This window comes from Acinonyx jubatus, chromosome D1, assembly GCF_027475565.1.
Source record: "Acinonyx jubatus isolate Ajub_Pintada_27869175 chromosome D1, VMU_Ajub_asm_v1.0, whole genome shotgun sequence".
NCBI classification, from domain to species: domain Eukaryota; kingdom Metazoa; phylum Chordata; class Mammalia; order Carnivora; family Felidae; genus Acinonyx; species Acinonyx jubatus.
This window is the reverse complement of record NC_069390.1, coordinates 67,047,508-67,069,142: the sequence shown is the minus strand read 5'-3', so window position 1 is coordinate 67,069,142 and position 21,635 is coordinate 67,047,508. Positions and strand designations below refer to the sequence as shown.

At 40.1% G+C, this 21,635-nt stretch overlaps 1 protein-coding gene across 21 annotated transcripts in view; it reads left to right on the top strand.

Moving 5' to 3' along the window:
• The window catches only part of SYTL2 (synaptotagmin like 2), a 155,821-nt gene that overhangs the window by 116,014 nt on the left and 18,172 nt on the right, over window positions 1-21,635 (top strand). For 8 of the 21 annotated variants that reach the window (XM_015074891.3, XM_027039928.2, XM_027039927.2 and 5 more), the window contains 5 exons: window positions 4,899-5,702; window positions 10,012-13,905; window positions 17,000-17,101; window positions 19,088-19,141; window positions 20,388-20,435. In XM_015074891.3, the coding sequence (XP_014930377.2) occupies window positions 4,899-5,702; window positions 10,012-13,905; window positions 17,000-17,101; window positions 19,088-19,141; window positions 20,388-20,435 (4,902 nt within the window). Of the gene's footprint in view, window positions 1-4,898; window positions 5,703-10,011; window positions 13,906-16,999; window positions 17,102-19,087; window positions 19,142-20,387; window positions 20,436-21,635 lie in introns of those variants that run through there. The other 13 variants (XM_053202579.1, XM_053202574.1, XM_053202572.1 and 10 more) reach the window with 9 other exon arrangements.

Genomic DNA, 21,635 nt, shown 5'->3' with positions numbered 1-21,635 from the left:
CCAATCCATGAGCAGGGAATGTCTTTCCATTTCTTTAAATCTTCTTCAATTACCTTCATAAGCTTTCTATAGTTTTCAGCATACAGATCCTTTACATCTTTGGTTAGATTTATTCCTAGGTATTTTATGCTTCTTGGTGCAATTGTGAATGGGATCAGTTTCTTTATTTGTCTTTCTGTTGCTTCATTGTTAGTGTATAAGAATGCAACTGATTTCTGTACATTGATTTTGTATCCTGCGACTTTGCTGAATTCATGTATCAGTTCTAGCAGACTTTTGGTGGAGTCTATCGGATTTTCCATGTATAATATCATGTCATCTGCAAAAAGCGAAAGCTTGACTTCATCTTTGCCAATTTTGATGCCTTTGATTTCCTTTTGTTGTCTGATTGCTGATGCTAGCACTTCCAGCACTATGTTAAACAACAGTGGTGAGAGTGGGCATCCCTGTCGTGTTCCTGATCTCAGGGAAAAAGCTCTCAGTTTTTCCCCATTGAGGATGATGTTAGCTGTGGGCTTTTCATAAATGGCTTTTATGATCTTTAAGTATGTTCCTTCTATCCCGACTTTCTCAAGGGTTTTTATTAAGAAAGGGTGCTGGATTTTGTCAAAGGCCTTTTCTGCATCGATTGACAGGATCATATGGTTCTTCTCTTTTTTTTTGTTAATGTGATGTATCACGTTGATTGATTTGCGAATGTTGAACCAGCCCTGCATCCCAGGAATGAATCCCACTTGATCATGGTGAATAATTCTTTTTATATGCCGTTGAATTCGATTTGCTAGTATCTTATTGAGAATTTTTGCATCCATATTCATCAGGGATATTGGCCTGTAGTTCTCTTTTTTTACTGGGTCTCTGTCTGGTTTAGGAATCAAAGTAATACTGGCTTCATAGAATGAGTCTGGAAGTTTTCCTTCCCTTTCTATTTCTTGGAATAGCTTGAGAAGGATAGGTATTATCTCTGCTTTAAACGTCTGGTAGAACTCCCCTGGGAAGCCATCTGGTCCTGGACTCTTATTTGTTGGGAGATTTTTGATAACCGATTCAATTTCTTCGCTGGTTATGGGTCTGTTCAAGCTTTCTATTTCCTCCTGATTGAGTTTTGGAAGAGTGTGGGTGTTCAGGAATTTGTCCATTTCTTCCAGGTTGTCCAATTTGTTGGCATATAATTTTTCGTAGTATTCCCTGATAATTGTTTGTATCTCTGAGGGATTGGTTGTAATAATTCCATTTTCATTCATGATTTAATCTATTTGGGTCATCTCCCTTTTCTTTTTGAGAAGCCTGGCTAGAGGTTTGTCAATTTTGTTTATTTTTTCAAAAAACCAACTCTTGGTTTCGTTGATCTGCTCTACAGTTTTTTTAGATTCTATATTGTTTATTTCTGCTCTGATCTTTATTATTTCTCTTCTTCTGCTGGGTTTAGGCTGCCTTTGCTGTTCTGCTTCTATTTCCTTTAGGTGTGCTGTTAGATTTTGTATTTGGGATTTTTCTTGTTTCTTGAGATAGGCCTGGATTGCAATGTATTTTCCTCTCAGGACTGCCTTCGCTGCGTCCCAAAGCGTTTGGATTGTTGTATTTTCATTTTCGTTTTTTTCCATATATTTTTTAATTTCTTCTCTAATTGCCTGGTTGACCCGCTCATTCGTTAGTAGGGTGTTCTTTAACCTCCATGCTTTTGGAGGTTTTCCAGACTTTTTTCTGTGGTTGATTTCAAGCTTCATAGCATTGTGGTCTGAAAGTATGCATGGTATAATTTCAATTCTTGTAAACTTATGAAGGGCTGTTTTGTGACCCAGTATATGATCTATCTTGGAGAATGTTCCATGTGCACTCGAGAAGAAAGTATATTCTGTTGCTTTGGGATGCAGAGTTCTAAATATATCTGTCAAGTCCATCTGATCCAATGTCTCATTCAGGGCCCTTGTTTCTTTATTGATCCGGTGTCTAGATGATCTATCCATTTCTGTAAGTGGGGTGTTAAAGTCCCCTGCAATTACCACATTCTTATCAATAAGGTTGCTTATGTTTATGAGTAATTGTTTTATATATTTGGGGGCTCCGGTATTTGGCACATAGACATTTATAATTGTTAGCTCTTCCTGATGGATAGACCCTGTCACTATTATATAATGTCCTTCTTCATCTCTTGTTACAGCCTTTAATTTAAAGTCTAGTTTGTCTAAGTATGGCTACTCCAGCTTTCTTTTGGCTTCCAGTAGCATGATAAATAGTTCTCCATCCCCTCACTCTCAATCTAAAGGTGTCCTCAGGTTTAAAATGAGTCTCTTGTAGACAGCAAATAGATGGGTCTTGTTTTTTTATCCATTCTGATACCCTATGTCTTTTGGTTGGTGCATTTAATCCATTTACATTCAGTGTTATTATAGAAAGATACGGGTTTAGAGTCATTGTGATGTCTGTATGTTTTATGCTTGTAGTGATGTCTCTGGTACTTTGTCTCACAGGGTCCCCCTTAGGATCTCTTGTAGGGCTGGTTTAGTGGTGACAAATTCCTTCAGTTTTTGTTTGTTTGGGAAGACCTTTATCTCTCCTTCTATTCTAAATGACAGACTTGCTGGATAAAGGATTCTCGGCTGCATATTTTTTCTGTCTAGCACACTGAAAATCTCGTGCCAATTCTTTCTGGCCTGCCAAGTTTCAAAAGAGAGATCAGTCACGAGTCTTATAGGTCTCCCTTTATATGTGAGGGCACGTTTACCCCTTGCTGCTTTCAGAATTTTCTCTTTATCCTTGTATTTTGCCAGTTTCACTATGATATGTCGTGCAGAAGATCGATTCAAGTTACGTCTGAAGGGAGTTCTCTGTGCCTCTTGGATTTCAATGCCTTTTTCCTTCCCCAGTTCAGGGAAGTTCTCAGCTATTATTTCTTCAAGTACCCCTTCAGCACCTTTCCCTCTCTCTTCCTCCTCTGGGATACCAATTATGCGTATATTATTTCTTTTTAGTGTATCACTTAGTTCTCTAATTTTCCCCTCATACTCCTGGATTTTTTTATCTCTCTTTTTCTCAGCTTCCTCTTTTTCCATAACTTTATCTTCTAGTTCACCTATTCTCTCGTCTGCCTCTTCAATCCGAGCCGTGGTGGTTTCCATTTTGTTATGCGTTTCGTTTAAAGCGTTTTTCAGCTCCTCGTGACTGTTCCTTAGTCCCTTGATCTCTGTAGCAAGAGATTCTCTGCTGTCAGCTATACTGTTTTCAAGCCCAGCGATTAATTTTATGACTATTATTCTAAATTCACTTTCTGTTATATTATTTAAATCCTTTTTGATCAGCTCATTAGCTGTTGTTATTTCCTGGAGATTCTTCTGAGGGGAATTCTTCCGCTTGGTGATTTTGGAGAGTCTCTGGCGTGGTGAGGACCTGCAGGGCACTTCCCCTATGCTGTGGTGTATAACTGGAGTTGGTGGGCGAAGCCACAGTCAGACCTGATGTCTGCCCCCAGCCCCCCGCTGGGGCCACAGTCAGACTGCTGTGTGCCTTCTCTTCCCCTCTCCTAGGGGCGGGATTCACTGTGGGGTGGTGTGGCCTGTCTGGCTACTTGCACACTGCCAGGCTTGTGATGCTGGGGATCTGGCGTATTAGCTGGGGTGGGTAGGCAAGGTGCACAGGGGCAGGAGGGGCAGGCGGGGCAGGCTTAGCTCTCTTCTCCTTAGGTGATCCACTTCAGGAGGGGCCCTGTGGCAGCAGGAGGGAGTCAGATCCGCTGCCGGAGGTTTGGCTCCGCAGAAGCACAGAGTTGGGTGTTTGCGCGGAGTGAGCAAGTTCCCTGGCAGGAACTGGTTCTCTTTGGGATTTTGGCTGGGGGATGGGCGGGGGAGATGGCGCTGGCGAGCGCCTTTGTTCCCCACCAAACTGAGCTCTGTCGTCCGGGGGCTCAGCAGCTCTCCCTCCCTTTGTCCTCCAGCCTTCCCGCTTTCCGAGCAGAGCTGTTAACTTATGACCTCCCAGACGCTAAGTCGCGCTTGCTGTCGGAACACAGTCCGTCAGGCCCCTCCGCTTTTGCCAGCCAGACTCGGGGGCTCTGCTTGGCCGGCGAGCCGCCCCTCCGCCCTGGCTCCCTCCCGCCAGTCCGTGGAGCGCACACCGCCTCGACGCCCTTCCTACCCTCTTCCGTGGGCCTCACGTCTACGCTTGGCTCCAGCGACTCTGTTCTGCTAATCCTCTGGCGGTTTTCTGGGTTATTTTAGGCATGGTGTAGGTGGACTCTAGAGTGAATCAGCAGGACTCATCGTGTGAGCCCATCGTCCTCCTACGCCGCATCTCCCAGCCTCCGAGATTTTCTTTTTAAAACATTGAGTTCCTTTTTCTAGTTTCCATACGTGAATTAAAAAAAAATTTTTTTTTAACGTTGATTTATTTTTGAGAGTGAGAGACAGGGTACGAGAATGGGATGGGTAGAGACAGAGAGGGAGACACAGAATCCGAAGCAGGCTCCAGGCTTTGTCAGCACAGAGCCCAGTGTGGGGCCTGAACTCACAAAGCACGAGATCCTGACCTGAGCCGAAGTCGGACACTGAACTAACTGAACCACCCAGGCGCCCCAACATATGTGAATTTTTTAAGTGACTTCTGTGTTTTTCCTTAGCCTCCTTAAGGAATTTTAAAAATTTTTTCTAAAAACTTTTTTACTGAGTATAAAAATACCTCAAAGTATGGATGTAAAGCACAGTAATCTTAAATGTACAGTTCAGTGAAGTTCATGAATGAATTTTTTAATGCTTTCTAATTAGGTCTGCACTTACACGAATACGTTGTTATCTTTAATATTTTATTTTACTCTTTTTGCTAAATGTACATTAAATTCGTGATAGGTGTTTTAAATTAGGGTTATTCTCCATTTGGTATATCACCTAACATGTTTTAATTTTCAGGTGAATTGTCAGAGTCAAAAGAAGAATTGTCGATCCCAGATATTTCAAGCCAAAATTTAGAGAAACCAAAGCAGACATTTCCAGGCCCTGAGAATGGATCTCAGATCAAAGCTCCAATCCCCAAAGCCAGGAAAATGCTCCACAAATCACATGAGTTAAAGCAAGATGATAACCAGCCTTTTCCTAGACAAAGGACAGACTCCCTGGGTGCAAGGGGGGCTCCGAGAGGGATCCTGAAGCGCAACTCCAGTTCTAGCAGCACAGACTCCGAAACGGTTCGTTTTCTTCAGAACTTTGAACCCAAAAGCAAAATTGTGTCACCTGGCCTAACCATCCATGAGAGAATTTCTGAGAAGGAGAATTCCTTGGAAGATGACGACTCTTCAAACTCCCTGGAGCCATTAAAACATGTGAGATTCTCTGCAGTGAAGGATGAACTCCCACAGAGCCCTGGGCTAAGCCATGGCCGGGACATAGGAGAATTTAGTGTTTTAGAATCTGACAGATTGAAGAATGGAGCAGAAGATAAAGTGGACGTAGATGAGTTTTGGAATGACCCTAAACCTCCCCAGTACAGAAAGCCTTTGCCTTTACATCAATCAGCCTCAAGCCCAAGTGCATCAAAAAATGAAACATGTCAGCCAATGACTTCTGGTTCTTTTCCAATTAATGGGCACCGTTCTCCCTCACAAGTTTTAACTACAAGACCAGAGTCCATTGAGAATTCACCTACCATCAATGAACACAAAGCCAAACCATCAGAATTGTCAAGGCTTAAATCAGAATTGTCCAAAAGCCCTGCTGGTAAGAGTTGTTACTACCAGGCTATAAAAACCAACCCAATGGGTTTGGAATGACCAAGCCCAGCCCTGTAGAAGCCCCATTTTGCCTCTTAGACATTTCAGCTACAATTCAGGCAGGTGCCACTGGGGAATGATTATACTACCTTCTAATGGGTTTGGAGGTAGTATAATCACCAGTAAATAAAGGGATAACTCAAACTAAAACCAGGCACACCTGGGTGACTCAGTTAAGCATTGGACTTCAGCTCAGGTCATGATCTCATGGTGAGTTCGAGCCCCACATTGTGCTCTCTGCTGTCAGCATGGGTCCCTCTTCGGATCCTCTGTCTCTCTCTGTCTCTGCCCCTCTCTCCTCATGCTTGCTTGCTCTCTCTCTCTCTCAAAAATAAACAAACATGAAAAAAACACACACACACACTTTCTGGCCCATTATGCTTTTCACTAAAAATTGTTAGCTACCAATAATTTAACTAAACAAATTATAATGTTTTGAGTTAAATCAAGGTGTGTATATAGAGTAAGAATTAAATATATGCTAATATCTTTGTACAGGATATATTATTCAGTTATTTTATCAATTACCTTTAATCAAACTTTGATTTTTTTTTTTGAAAGAGAGAGAACAGGGAAGGAGCAGAAAGAGAGAAAAATCTTAACCAGGTTCCATACTCAATGCAGAGCCTGATGTGGGGCTCAATGCCAAGACCCTGGGATCATGACGTGAGTTGAAATCCTGAGTCAGACGCTTAACTGACGGAACCACCCAGGAGCCCCTGACTTTATTTTTAACCTCAGAAGAACCTTCACTTTGTTAGCTCTGAAGGATGGGAACTTAGAGTTCTAGTACTTACTATGAAAAGCCTCAGACCTTGGCTTGCCTGGGGCCACCAGCCATGTGTTCTTAGATGTTAAAAGCGCAGAAGGAACTTTCTCCTTAAGCTGCTGTGAGCAGAGAGGTGAAGGGAATACTGCTTTTTCCTGCTATCTAGATAACTAGCCCTCTCTTGAAAATCTTACACCTCTCAGGAGATGAGACACTGTTTTCCCAGACCCATGTGATTACTTCATAATTCTTATGTTTTATAAAACAGGAACAATGGAAAAAATCATGTTGTATACTCTTTCCCATCTTCAGTAATTCTTCATCCAGCCCTATGATGATGTCTTTGTAGTCCAGAAAATTTACAATAGCAGCAGCCACGTGTCTGATGCACTCTCTCTCCTCCTTCCTTATTAGTCAGTACTAAGTTAACTCTGAGTCACTTTTGCTCAGCCCTACAGTTTTATACTTGTTCAGATCAATCCTCTTAAAGAGCAGAGCACTTTCAATCACCCCCCTGCACCCCAGACATTTTAGTTATTTGAACACAAAGGAATATTTTTTTAATTAAAAATTAGCAGGTGATTCTTCAATAAAAACACCTCATGTTAAAGAAAATTACTAAAGTTTCATAAACACTGGCAAATAATTGTATGGTGTTTACTTAAATATTTATTCAAAAGATGAAAAAATTCTTTAATAATATTTTCATTTACTATAATCCACAGAAAAAAATTGGTAAACCTTTCCTGTTTTTCAAACTGCACCTGCTTTCCCACAAACTACAATTATGTATTAACTATTTGTGTTTTCTGATTTTTAAATCCCAGCTGACCAGGAAATTTGGGAGGAAGGCATCATCAGTTACACCTGTTTTGATTGATGGGCCTCCTGGCCTTATAGCTTATATACAAAGTTCTACTTACTTATTAATGCCTTGCTTACCAAAAAAATATATACAAGTAAATAATGAAGCATAAAAAGAAAACAGGCTCCCAAAAATGATAAATGCAAAGTACGTGAATTGTAAGGGTTTAACTTTAGCTCTGAGCTTCAGGACAGTCAATATCACATTCATTACTACCTGGAAAATACAAAAGAACTCCTCAGAGGAAATTAAACATTACCTGGCATAAAATATTTAAAATAACTGTTCTTATTTTAAAACTAATATACTTTTGGGACTCCTGGGTGGCTGTGTCAGTTAAGCATATGACTTCGGCTCAGGTCATAATCTCACAGTTCGTGGGGTTAAGCCCTATGTCAGGCTCTGCACTGACATCTCAGGGCCTGGAGCCTACATAGGATTCTGTGTCTCCCTTTCTCTCTGCCCCTCTGCCTCTCATGCTCTGTCTCTCTCATTCTCTCTCTCAAAAATATATAAATATTAAAAAAAATTTTAATAAAAAATAAAAGTAATATAGTTTTGTTGTAAAACATTTGAAAAGAAGTGCACACAGAATGAAACAAATATTATCTGTGATGTCATCAGCCAGCATTAGCCACAGTATTGCTAACATTTAATTGTAGAGCCTTTCAAAAATTTTCAAGCATGACTATAATTTTAAATTATGTTTATACTGCCAGATTTCTTTTTTTCCTTATAGCATATTATAAGCATTTCTCCATCATTAAATAGTCTTCTGTTAAACAAACTAACACAGAATTCTTAAAGATTTCTCAAAAGAACTTCACAATTATTGACATATATTCAATAGTACAATGGGTAGTTACCGAAACCAATATCAACCATGTGCCAATTATTGTGTAACACTTTGTTGTTTTCACACTTAGCCAGAGTTGATGATTAAAATTAAAGATAAAATTTTATTAATTGAGATGTCCTCTAGTGCATTTGAAATGTAGCTGATTTCATAAAAATTCTGCTGATGTAATTTTTAGGAACATGTATTGCATAGCTTAGCATTTGTGAGGAAGAGGGAGAAATGCTGAAACACTGGAGTCTTTTTTTTTTTAATGTTTATTTATTTTGAGAGAGAGAGCAAGCCAGCATGTGCATGCATGAGCAGGGGAGGGACAGAAAGAATGGGAGAGAGAGAATCCCAAGCAGGCTTTATGCTATCAGAGCAGAGCCAGAGGCAGGGCTCAGCACCGGGCTCAATCCCACAAACCATGAGATCATGAGCTGACCTGAGATGGAGTCAGATGCTTAACCAGCTGAGCTACCCAGGTGCTCCTGAAACATCCAAGTCTTAACTAAAGGGGAGAAATGCCTGAGCTCCCTTATCTAAGTGTACTGTGTGCCCAATAATTAAGGCTCAGACAGGATTCTCTCTGCTTTCTTGATAGCTTAGCATAAACTTAAATATCCTTCTCTAGCTTCCTAGCCATTGGTCAGCCAACATCAGGGAACAAGTTGAGATCACATTCTCCATCAGTCTTCAGTTTAGTTTATTTGGCTCATAGAAACTACTAAACTCACAAACTATATCAGGGAAATGGAAGATAACAGAGGAGCCTCTTGAGATCACGGTCCTCAAACTCCAGTATGTAGAACAATCAGTGAGATAACTGTTAGTAAAGATTCCTGGGCCCCTCTTCAGAGATTCTGCTTTAATGTAGCAGGAGTAAGGCCCAGGAATGCAAATATCTTCATTGTAACATTCTTATACTCTGGCGGAAGCTCCAGAAAGTTGTTTTCCCAATTCCTGAATCTTCTGGTCTATGTTCCTCAAACGTGGGTATAAGCCCCCTCTAATGTTTATGGGTATGCCAGTGGATTGGTGGAGTCACAAAATCAACATGTTGTATCTTCTTAGAGTGTCAGTTTTATACATAGATTTGAGAATAGAAAAAAATATTTAAAATGTAACATAGGGGCACCTGGGTGGCTCAGTTGGTTAAACGTCCAACTTCGACTCAGGTCATGATCTCATGGTTAGTGGGTTCAAGCCCTGCATTGGGCTCTGGGCTGACAGCTTGGAGCCTGGAGCCTGCTTCGAGTTCTGTGTCTCCTTCTCTCTCTGCCCTTCTTCTTCTTGTGCTTTGTTGTGCTCTATCTCTCTCTCTCAAAAATAAATGTTGAAAAAAATTTTAATGTAACATAGATCAGAATACTAAATTCACATGAATTTTTACTTTATTTTAATTTAGCTCTACCCCTGACATGGGGCTTGAACTCATAACCCCACAAGATCAAGAGTCACATGCTCCACCGACCAAGCCAGCCAGGTGCCCCCATATGAATTTTCAGTATAAATCAGAGAGTTCAGAGGAATTTCTCAATTGGGTCTATATCCCATATTTCAGAGGTCTACATTTACCTTCCTTTACTGTCATAGAGCAACTCTAATAGAATATCTTAATTAAGATTGTTTATATTATAGCCCCTGAAAAGTGTGAATATAAACAGCTAGTGGTATGGAAAGTGTAAATACAAAGTGCCTCTTCAAAAGATAATGTGAGTGATTGAATAATAATTCTTTAAGCATTCTCTTTTCTTATTTAGAAAAGCATTTCTGTGTTGCAGATGGACTGTCTTGTGTTGAGCCTGAGCCATCTCAGGTGCCAGGTCACAGTTCTAGAGACCATCAGCAAGGTAAGCCCCCTCTTCTCAAGGCCCTAAAAGCAATGACGTCCTCACACTCTGATCCATTTGCCACTGAGATAAGGAAGACAACTGATGATTCCATATCTAAAGTCCTAGACTGGTTTAATCGAAGTTGTCATTCAGAAGACAATAAGTCATCTCTCCAACATCCCCAAGGAATAGAGCCCAAAGAAGAAATAGACTCAGAATCACAGGTTGCTACTACCTTGGTGACAGATGACACCAGTGTAAAAGAAAGTGGTTCAAAGGCTCTATTATCTGCCAAAGTTAAAGTGACGCCTATGGAATCTGATTTGACATTCCAGGAAAAGGGATATATGCTACCTTCTGGAAATTGCCAAAATAATAATGTGAATATCAAACCCAAACCTATTAATTTGTTCCAACAAGGCAAGGAAGGTCCAGGCATATTGCAATCATGTGAAATCTATGACCCAAATCAAGGGAGTAAAACTATGGACTATAGCCAAGGTTCGAAAAACATAGGAGAAGGAAATCGGGTACTTCCCCCAACCAGTAACTATTCCTACAGTGCTGTCACAGGACCTGATGCAGAAGACCAAGTTCCATGCAACATTAAGGCTATTGGCACCTTAGGTGAAGAAGAGCCTAAGCTTCATGGTTTTGAAAAAAGTAGAGGAAACTCAGAAGTGAATTTTGACTCTTCAACACTTGTCAAAGAACCAAGTTTGAAAGACAACACGAAGACAGAGAAAAAGAGCAAAGAAGAAGATACATACATCCTGAAAGCTTCCTTAGAGCCAGAGTATATTGAGTCACCACATGGAATTGCCAAAGACAAATCTTGGAAGAAGCCTGAAGTCCAATTACAGGATGCTGTTGAGGCTCCCAAGAACCAAGTACAAAGAGAGAAATACAAAAGAGTAAGTGACAGAATATCTTTTTGGGAAGGTGAGAAAGCTGCTGCTAAATTAACTCATAAAGAACCCACATCATCATGCAGTCAAGGGCGACCTTCTGCTAAAGCATATCAGCCTGTGAAGTCCATGGACAATTTATCTACAGGCCAGACTGAATATAATCAAGTCATTAGCAAACAAGTGGTCCTAGATGGCAATGGCCACATAGCCCATCTCTCCAGCTTTTATTCCTCGAATAAATCTAAAGAGACCAGGCCTCAGAAACCAGGTCCATCCAAAAATTATCCTTCAGTTGACCAATCAGGTGAAATGTCTCCTTTTCAGAATAGGATAAATGAGCCTATAAAAATGTTGCCAGAGGCTGAGAGCTGGCATTATAAAAGGGATCTTACTTTACCATCATGGCAACATCCTTCAAATGTTGCGAGTGGAATATATACTCCTTTGGAGAAAGACAGATCCCTAATTGGTGAATCAAATCCCAACTTTAAAGTTATGTCCCTAAAAGAAAGAATGGATGAACCCAATATGGAACAGGTCTATAATCACTCTCAATTTGAGAATTTGAGAAAGTTTTGGGACATAGGAGCCAATACAAATAGTCAAGACAATGTTGAGAAGAATACTACCATAGTAAGCCAAAAACCTTTGGTGCCTTTTAATAGCCAGAAACACAAAGAACTCAGTGACATTAAATCATCAGGAAAAAATATGCATGAAATAGGGACACTTCCAGGTAAAAAAAAATTACCAGCAAGAGAGGAAATTGAGAAATTAAATTCAAAGTGCACACTCCAGGTGTTACCAGACGAAACCACATTTCCATTGAGACCATCCAGAAGGTCTGCTCATCAGTTGCCAGGAAATGAGTCATCAAAGGAAAATGCGAAAAAGAATACGGAATGGTTTGTTACACCAGTGTTCAAGGAAGAAAAGGATTACTCAGACCAAGAGATACAAGAATCAATAGTAAAAACAAGTGTTTTGTCTAAAGACTACAAAGACACTTTTAATGACAACTTACAGAAGTTACTTTCAGAAGCTTCATCACCAGCCATGCAAACTTCTGTTGGAAAAGTTCATGAAAAACAAGTGCCTGAACGAGAGATTTCTGGAAATAAAACATGGCCTCATGACACAGATTTTGTTGATACTGAGGGAGAAGACAGAGGACATGAGGAGATCATTAATGAGCATGTAGACAAAACAGTAGCTCCTCCAAAGGTCAAACCGAACACTTTGACTGCTAGTCTAGACAAACTCCTGAAGGAAGCAACTGGGACTTCACCTTCTCCCTTACCAACCATGTTAGAACCTGTTACCACTAGGATCAACTCTGAGCCTGAAGAGAGTAGAGTTTATGAAAAAGGGATAGAATGGAGTCACAACATATCAGACTATCAAAAAGAGATAATAGCTCCTTTTCCAAAAGGGGAAGAAACTTTGGGAAATGCAGCTCTCCTTCAGAAAGCTGAAAGTGGTGAGTGCCAGCTAAACACGGAGGATTTGTGTCAGATGGCTGCAGAAAGTTCTCACTCATTGGGTCGACCTTCTCATCTATACAGAAAGGATTCTTTTGGGGATGTGGCCAACTCTCCCCAAAAGATGCCTTATTCCAGGGATGCTCATCTTGCTCCCCAGGATAAGGCATTACCTTCACAAAGGGAAATTTCAGAGACTGTGGAAAAAGTCATTCTTCCACCTAACCCTGCCTTGAAGTATGTAAATGCTACATTACAAAAGCTACTTAGAGAAGCTTGGTTGAGCTATCCAGTTGGGAGGGGAGTAGTGCCTGCAGAAGTAAAAGCAGAATTTCCTGAAGGAGTTGAGGCAGCAGGTAGCCCCCAGAATTCTACACCATGGGCTATAATGGACATTTTAATTCCAGACAGAAAGGATTTTTATCCCTTCACCGTAGTTCCTGATAAAACTCATAAAATTGGATCTTACTTAGCTGCCCGAGTATCTCCATCAGAACAAACCCTTTGTTCATCTGATTGCACTGTTACTCAGTATGGCAAAAAGTTATCCCAGGAAGTGGCAGAAATTGTGAAGGAAACAGTTATTCAACCTAAATCAGAGTTCCTAGAATTCAGTGCTGGCTTAGAAAAACTACTGAAGGAAGCAGTTGAAAGCCCCTCCTCAAAAAATGAAAGTGATACAGGGACTCTTTCTCCATCAAAGCTAACAGGTAGTACTGAGGTGCCCAGGCAAGCTGCTTCTGAATTCCATCCTGAGGAAATCAAAGAAACAGTAAAAAAGTCTGAGGTGCCATCAATAACTGAGAGTGCTTTTGATATGGGTTTTGAGAAACTTTTTAGAGAAGCATCGGAAACTCCTTCTTACCTGCTCCAGTTGTCAGTGAAGGAAGAAACTCCCGAGAAGGAGTGTCCACAGTCAGAGCAGGACAGTTTCTTGAAGACAGTGCCCCATTTTTACTGGACAGCCTCAGAGGCCTCTGAAAGGAAGCTTAAGAATAATGTTCTCAAATCTCAAGTCAACCAGTGTGATGAAGTGTTGGGCGGACACCAAGCTATGACTGATTTATCAGTAGATCTTTGTGGTCCTGACAGTGGGGTTGAGATCTTTGGAACCCCACAGCTCTTTGCAGAACATAAAATAGGGGTCACTGAAACTATAATAGCCCCAGAGGACAGGGACAGTGAAAGTCAGGTTGCAGGGGTTCAAGAAGGGACTTCTCAGGAACCTGGCTTTGAAAAGGCTCCTAAAGCAATGAGTGTGTCCACAAATAGGCAACCCATTTCTATCCTGACAGACAAAGCAAACCCTACAAAAACAAGTAAAATTGAATTGATTCTGGCATCACCATGTAAGAGAGAAGAGAAAAAGGAAGAGAAAGAAGGTTTCTCTGACTCTGATTTTTCAGATGGAAACATTGGTTCCAATGCAGAAAGCTGGAGAAATACCTCTAGTGAGCATTCTGATTTTTTTAACCTGTTGGTTAATGAATTGATTTGTGGAATGCTGATGTAAAAGATGATACAGTTTTTACAATTGAGATTAATTTGACATTCCAAGTGGTGCTAAATTCTTCATATCACTTTAGCTCTACCTAGCCTTTCTTAATGAAAAGCTACATTTCCTCTTATATTCTTCTTTTTTTTTCAAGTTTATTTATTTATTTTGAGAAGGGGGGTGCAAAGAGAGAGAGGAGAGGGAGAGAATCCCAAGCTGGCTCAGCATTGTCAGTGCAGAGCCCAGTGTAGGGCTCGAACTCACAAATCATGAGATCATGACCTGAGCCAAAGTTAGATGCTTAACCAACTGAGCCACCCAGCCTCCTTTTTATTCTTTAATCAAATCAGTTACATAGAGACAGTTTTACCCACAGGCAGTGTTTCAGAATCTGACTTTATTCTCATTAATCACAATAGAATTTTTAGGTTTTAAAAGTATTTTTTAAAGAACTTTTTGGGTTTAGAAAGTACTTCTAAAACATCCTAGCTAGTTTTCCTCCTGGACATAATTAGAATTTCATTCTTAATGGGCAATCCACACAGAAGTCTCTAGTAAGATTTGTGGCAAGACAGTGCCACAAATGGACAGACATTTCCCTTTTAGGATGAATATTTTACCACAGTAGGGGCTAAATACCAGGAACAAAGTGCAAGGTTGGAACTTTCTTTCCATCAGATACATAGTACTGTGGTGTTTTGTTGCCACTCTTTTCCTCTTGTGTTCAGTTATCTGCAGAATCTTTCCCTTCTCTAGAGTATGACTTTGGTCAGATGAATTCACCTGATTCCACCTGAAGGCATTGCCTGGCTTGCTGCATTTCTTTGACTCCAACTTTGGCCAAATGGATGAAGATCTTAATTGATTACCACATTCATCTGAGCGGACTTGGGGGTAGTGGTTTCAGCCAGGCTGTAAGACACGGGGCTTGTCTCTGTTTGCTATTGTGATCAACATGGGCATTTTAGAAGAGAAACCCAGAGACAAATAGGAATGAGAAGTTACCCAATTATAGTGATTAAATGATAAAGGATGCTCTTTGGGAGGGACATTTTAACCAAAGTTGCACAACAGCTAGTGTCAGTCACCCTCCTAGTAGTTTTAAAAATTTGTCATTTTTGAGTCCCCTCAGCATTGATGAGAATGAGTAAGTCTTACTGGGTGGATGACTTGTGAGGTTTGGTTTCTTTTGCAAGTAAATGTAGTCTTCTCTTCTTGAAAACTGACCAAAGTATCCCCTTTAATCCTAATTAATCAACTTGGAGCCCCTTTAACAAAGGTTGTTGGTAAGCAAAGGAAAGTGATAAACCAGTCTCTGAAACCAGACATTTGCAAGAGTACAAGTCAGTATGTTAAACATGCTGAAGTAGACTTTTACTAAAGTACCCCATTAGAGACGAGGGTGAAGTGACCCTAAGAGGGTAAATTTGTACTTACTTTGGAGACTATTGCCTAATGTATATAGCTTTGTTTATAGTATATCAGGATAACCAATTAGACAGTAAAAAGCCTATCTAAAAATGAAATAATATTAAATAACCACCCAGAGCTTAGAGAAGATATTTAAAATTCATAAGCCAATAAGAGGTATAAATTAGTACAGTTGTAATTTTATATCCCCTAACCTAAATTTTTATTTGAAAACAAACAGATGGGGGTAGGGTGGGAGAGGGAGGAACCTGGCTACAGTAGCACCACAATTTGGGTGAGCAACTTAACATGTTTGATATGTGGCTGAGCTCGTAACCAATACCTCAGTATGCTCCTTACCAAAAAAAAAAAAAAAAGTTTCCATGATTAAATACATTTGGAAATGCTGGGAAATTATGCACGTTATTAGCATATTAAAGTCTATAAGAAGATCTGTAGTAAGAAACCTTTAAATCTGAACACAGAGCATCTCGTATCTAATTCATCTTAGAGTCCATTTGCTCTAGAATGCCTGTTACCACTGGGGAGAACTGGGATGCGTTTCAGGAAAGTACTGTGTGGAGAAGTGCTTCCCAAATTCATTGGCCCATTAATGTGATCATGCAGTGACTTAGCAAACATTTTTCGTTTTTAAGTAGGCTCTACATCCAACGTGGGAATTGAACTCATGACCCTGATATCAAGAGTCACATGCTCTCCAACTGAGCCAGCCAGGCATGCCTGGCAAACATTCTTGAAGTGCTTATTGTCAGCCACTGTTCTAGGCACTAAGAAGACAACAGTGATAAATGACAATATTCAGACCAGGGCTAATCCATGATGGAGTTTTCACTGTCAAAATGAAAAAGTTAAGAGCCATCTAGAGATACTTTTTTTATAACATTAGATGTATTTAATTTAAAGGACTATTCTTATTTTGAGATTATGCCCTTTTTCTTTTTTTCTTTTGGTCCTAACATGCCTTTTTAAAAAATGAATACAGGTATTAGTACATGATACAGCCACCTCCCCTCCCCACCCCCGACTTTAAATTGACTTAATTACATAAAAAGTTGACTATTTCATGTCATTTCCCAACATTTTGTTGGAAACTTTACTACCTCATGAAACCCAAAAAGCCTACATTCTTCATCTGGGGAATTCGCCATCTGTGTACCTGATTATACACAGATGTTAAACATCTGAATCCTGCCTTCTATGGTTTTCAGCTAATTGTTTTAATGCTCCTAAAACCACTTTGTGGTTGTCTTCAAAAGCTGGAAGTGAAGTGGAAAGATTCAAAGTCTGGCACAGAACAAATCATGTGCCTAAAATAGAGGTGTAGACGACTAAGAGATCACTCTTCTATTTATGTGGTAATCTTGTTTCTTTATGATTTATGCTTGCAAATATTTCTTGACCAGGGAAATGGTTTTTAAAGGACATACCAAGAGAGTGGAGAAATTTTTCTTTTCTTTCTTTTTTTTTTTTTTTTGAGAAGTGCTTCATAGAGTAAATACAAGTATAGAGGCTTATAACATAATGCCTGCTTTCAACCTATGATATCAATTTCCACTGGTTTTTAAGAGTTTGGGTGTTTTTTGTATTGTGCGGTGTTCATCGATTTTGTCTTGTAACAGGTTCAGAAGAAGAACCCAGTCCTGTCTTGAAAACTTTGGAAAAGAGTGCTACTAGGAAAATGCCTTCCAAAAGTCTAGAAGACATTTCATCAGATTCACCAAGTGAGAAAATTTGCCCCACTGTTCATGCCCCAGTCTGAGCTTAAAAATGCTTATGTGCTCTTCTGTGGCCTCACCGCATGCTTGTTGTGCACTGAAGCCCCTAAAGGGGGCGTTAACGGATGAGAATAACCTTTCCAAAGTGAGCAGAGTGGCTGGAACTTTTAAAATAGTGCATGAGGTTTGGTTACTAGACACTAGGTTTCCTTGAATTGAAGAATCCAAGTTTGAGTGTTTATTCAAGTACAATGAGTTTTAAAAGATTGGGGTAGCTAGTGGTTCTAATAGTAATAGCTAAGATTTACTAAGCACTGTGTACCAAGACTTGGCTAAGCATTTCACATGCATTATCTCATTTAACTGGCATAAGCAACCCTATGAGGATGAATTGTTATTCCCATTTTAGAGATGAGGAAAATGAAGCTCAGAGAGGTAAAGTAAATTGCTTAGTGTCCTGCAGCAGAACTGTGATTCAGAATTAACAGACTAATACCAAGAATAGTTATGAAGTGACCATGTTATATGTGACAGTGATGGATGTCTGATGAATTTTACATGATATAGAGATGAATGAGTCCCTAGCTTCAGGGACTGTCCTCTTTCATTCCTTCTTTTCACATATTTCTTTTGGATACTGGAACTATAAGCCCAAAGACTATCTGGCCTGCAATACTTTAGGCACACTGTTCCCGCGCCCCCCCCCCCGCCCCCCGCCAACTGCTCCTTTAATTGGTGAAGGACTTCTTGAGTACTAACATAAAGGATAATATCTATAGGGACTTGTGAGCCACACAAGCAAATTTAGAAATCATGACTTCTAGGGGGTTTGTTCTTAATTGTTTTTAAACTAAGAAGCACCCCTGGGAGTGCAGAGGGTCATGAGAAAATTTATTGAATGAAAGTTAACCACTGCCAAACTCATATGATTGAAAGTTGACCATTCTCATGTTTAGAATATGCTTTAGGCACCTGCAATTGAAACTAAAAAGTCTGAATTTAAAAAGGAAAAGGAAAAATCCATTAAATAATTCCTGAAAATCAGAGATTCTCAGGACTCTGAAGACAGTATTCCCAATTTAGGCAGTTCTATCCTCACTGGAGATCTTAGAATCTCGGGGTTAGAAGTGACCTTGAAGGTCACCCATTTTACACTCCTCCCCACCATGCAGGAATTTTCTATAAAGCCTCCTCAACAGGTGGCCAACCCCCTACATCCGCCTGAATGCTCCCACAGAAAGGGAGTCCAGTCCTTTGTTGGACCGCCCTAATTGTTCTTCCTGATGTTGGCGATGGGTCCTGAAAACAAAAACAAAAACAAAAAACTCAGCAACAATTGTCCAGTTTGACAAACCTCTTGCCTGTGAATCATGGGGATATTTTCATGGTGCAGCTTTAAAGTACTTAGGAATGTGTAGGGTTAAAAAAAAAATCACCATCAGCTGACGGGTATTCCTGCACGCTCCCTTCCAAATACCGATACCCACTCTCACACTAGCCTGCCAAGATTCCACTTAGCAGCTGGTCCCCAGTTACATCTCTTCAGTTGACTTCCCAAGCAAGGCTCCCAGAGGCTTACACAAATGATGATGCATGCACAGAAATATTTGTTAATGACCATGGGTTTGAGAAGGTGTTAGTCATGGCTAGCATCTTACCCTTTCCAGAAGAATAGAGAGGCTGTTGCAGCCCTGTGTTTTCTTCTGCCTCTGGCCGATTGCTTGCTCTTAGCTAACCCACTAACCCTTGGGAGTCCGTGTGCAGCAGTGTGCTGATGTAAGCTGCATCGGGGCTGAAATGGGAGCTCCCGCTATGGCACTGGTTCAAGTAGCTAATCTAAAGAGAAAGTATTTTGGGGAAGACATCTTGGTTGCACCCCTCACTGCATCTTGACTAATTGCTTCCAACTCCGGGGGCTTCCAGGGACAGTCTCATTGTTCTCTCTCGCCAAGGGTCAGCCGTGTTAACCATTTGTTAATTTCTCCTGAACAGATCAAGCAAAAGTAGATAATCTGCCAGAAGAATTAGTACGTAGTGCTGAAGATGGTAAATATCTTTACGTATTTGCATGTCTGTCTGGGGCGGTTTGGGCAGTCACCGGGACGCAGCTGTTGGATAAATAGAAGAACGTCATTTGCCACTATGTGATGAATGGTGCCTAAGTTATTATAAAATGGTTCTGACTCGGTGCATTTAATACTAACTATTTGTATTCTCAAGGTTTCTGCTGGTGATACCTTTGTGAGGATCTCATCAGAGACCTTTGGCAAGCGAGGGTTTCTATAAATAGGAAATTGTATTTCTATTGGTATGAGCTGATTTTTGCTACTCTGACTTGCAAAACTCCTTGCGAGGGCAGGAAGCATCGGGTGGGTTCCTGGGTTAAGTTATTCCTGTATTGGATTCGCACATCTCAGCATTTGGATCTCTCTGGCATAGCTGGTAAAGCTTTAACTTCAAAGGAAAGAGTCCCAGAACCAGAGTCAGGATCCTCCTTGGGTAATTTAAATAGCTAAATATAGACTGAGGTAAAATTTAACTGGTTCTGAATATCCAGGAGCCAGAAGATTTTGAACTTTGTCAATGGATTATTACTGGGTTCAGTTATAAAATACATAGGGTAATAGTGCCTTTGGGGGGAAGGGATGGAAACGAGTCTGATCTTTATATTTTATAGCTCAGCATTTATGCAAATGTATAGTTTACATTTGTATACTAGAATTGTGTTTTCTAAATTGCCTTTACTATAATAAAAAAAAATGTGTATTAACTGAGTTTTCCATATAAAATGTAGCATCAGAGCTCCTCAAAGGTCATTCCTTACTTTTATGTCATAGTTTTGTCTTTTTCATTTCATGTTTACAACAACTTCATGGAAGTAGGCGGGGCGGGGATTTTCATGGTCCTTTACTGATAAGAAAAGCTCAGAGAAATTAGGTGCCTTTCTAAGATCCTATAGCTGGTTGGTCAGTGGAGGGAGGTGGCAGCTAGAATCTCGGCTTCATTGCTCCTAGTGCAGTGCTCTTTGCATTTCCCAAGCTATGTGTGGCTCAGTGAATTAGAGGAAAGATGCTAAGCATCTCCTGTGCTGGATGTTGGATTTTTAGTTGAACAGGAGACCCTAAAGCGGCTAATGAAGAGTTACTCTGGGGATCAGATGAAAGCAAGCTAAAAACCCATCAGATGTATTCTTCAGTCTCTGTTGTGAAACTGACATTTGAGCTTTACTTTCATGTCTCTTTAATCCTTCTGTTAAAATGGTATTTATTCTCAATGTTGCTCTTCTGAGTAGATCAAAAAGCAGATCAGGAACCAGATACAAATGAATGCATACAAGGAAGTGAGTAGCAGGATCTTTCTCACAAATGACTAAATGTTGCTACTTTACATGGTGTTAAATATACTGAAATAACTAACACTATTAATAACACAGTATTTATTATTGGTACTAAACTCTTGCAGCTTATAAAACTATTTCATTCTGGCAAGCGTTTTATTAAAAACATTTTACTGCTGTCAGTGTTGAAAGATTAATTCACGGTTCCACTGAGGAAGAGTTATGTACTTAAACAATTTTTATGTAGACACACACACACACACACACATACGTGTGTGTGTGTGTGTGTATTTTATATATAAATATATACATGTATGTTATTGCTGAGTATTGTTATACTTTTGTACATCTCTCTGCTCTTTGAGTCTTGGCTTAAAATGAAGTTGGCACCTTGTCTTATCACTTGACTTTTATGTTGCAGTATATGGTCTTGAGTATTGGATCTCTTGTGGCCTTTACACAAGACTGTAGACATGACACAATTTATGAGTTATTTACACATAAGAAAGAATTGTACTTTTACAAGTATGTGGTATGGTTGTATATGCCTTTCTCCATATCTATGGAAGCAAATTTTATTATGTCCAGGGTTTAAGCTCTGGGGTTCAAAACTGGACTCAGTATATATTCAATATATAAAGCAAGTGAACATCTGAGTTTTAAGAAGTAAGTGTATACTTGTGGTGGCTAATGTCCATCAGCTAATTAATATCCACCACGAATCAAAAGTAATGATTATTTACTCTTTTCTGTTCAATCTTAAGATTGATGTACTTAACTCTGACTACTGTCCCAAGGACAAATAGCACATTCAAAGGGAGTTTGTGGGGCCTTGCAAAGGATGCAGATAATGCGTGTGTGTCTTCTAAGCTTCTCACTTTCAGTCAGTTTCATAATGCTAGGTGCTGGAGGTATGAAGACAATGATACACATGTCTGCTCTCAGCAGTCTACAAGATTTTTATTGACAGTTTGCCAACAGTCTGGATGTGCTAATAAGTCTTAATGAGAACAGCAGCTAACTGAAGGAGCCATTCGATAGAGAAACAAAGTGCTGATGCTAGAAGGCAGTGACATCTAGTCTGAAATCTGAAACTTTGCTCATAAGGTCATGCCAGAGAGGAAGGTGTTGAGCTCTGGCACATGACCTGGCAAAAGGACACTCCAGGCTTCAGATCTTAGTGTGTGTTCTCTGTCCAGCTGC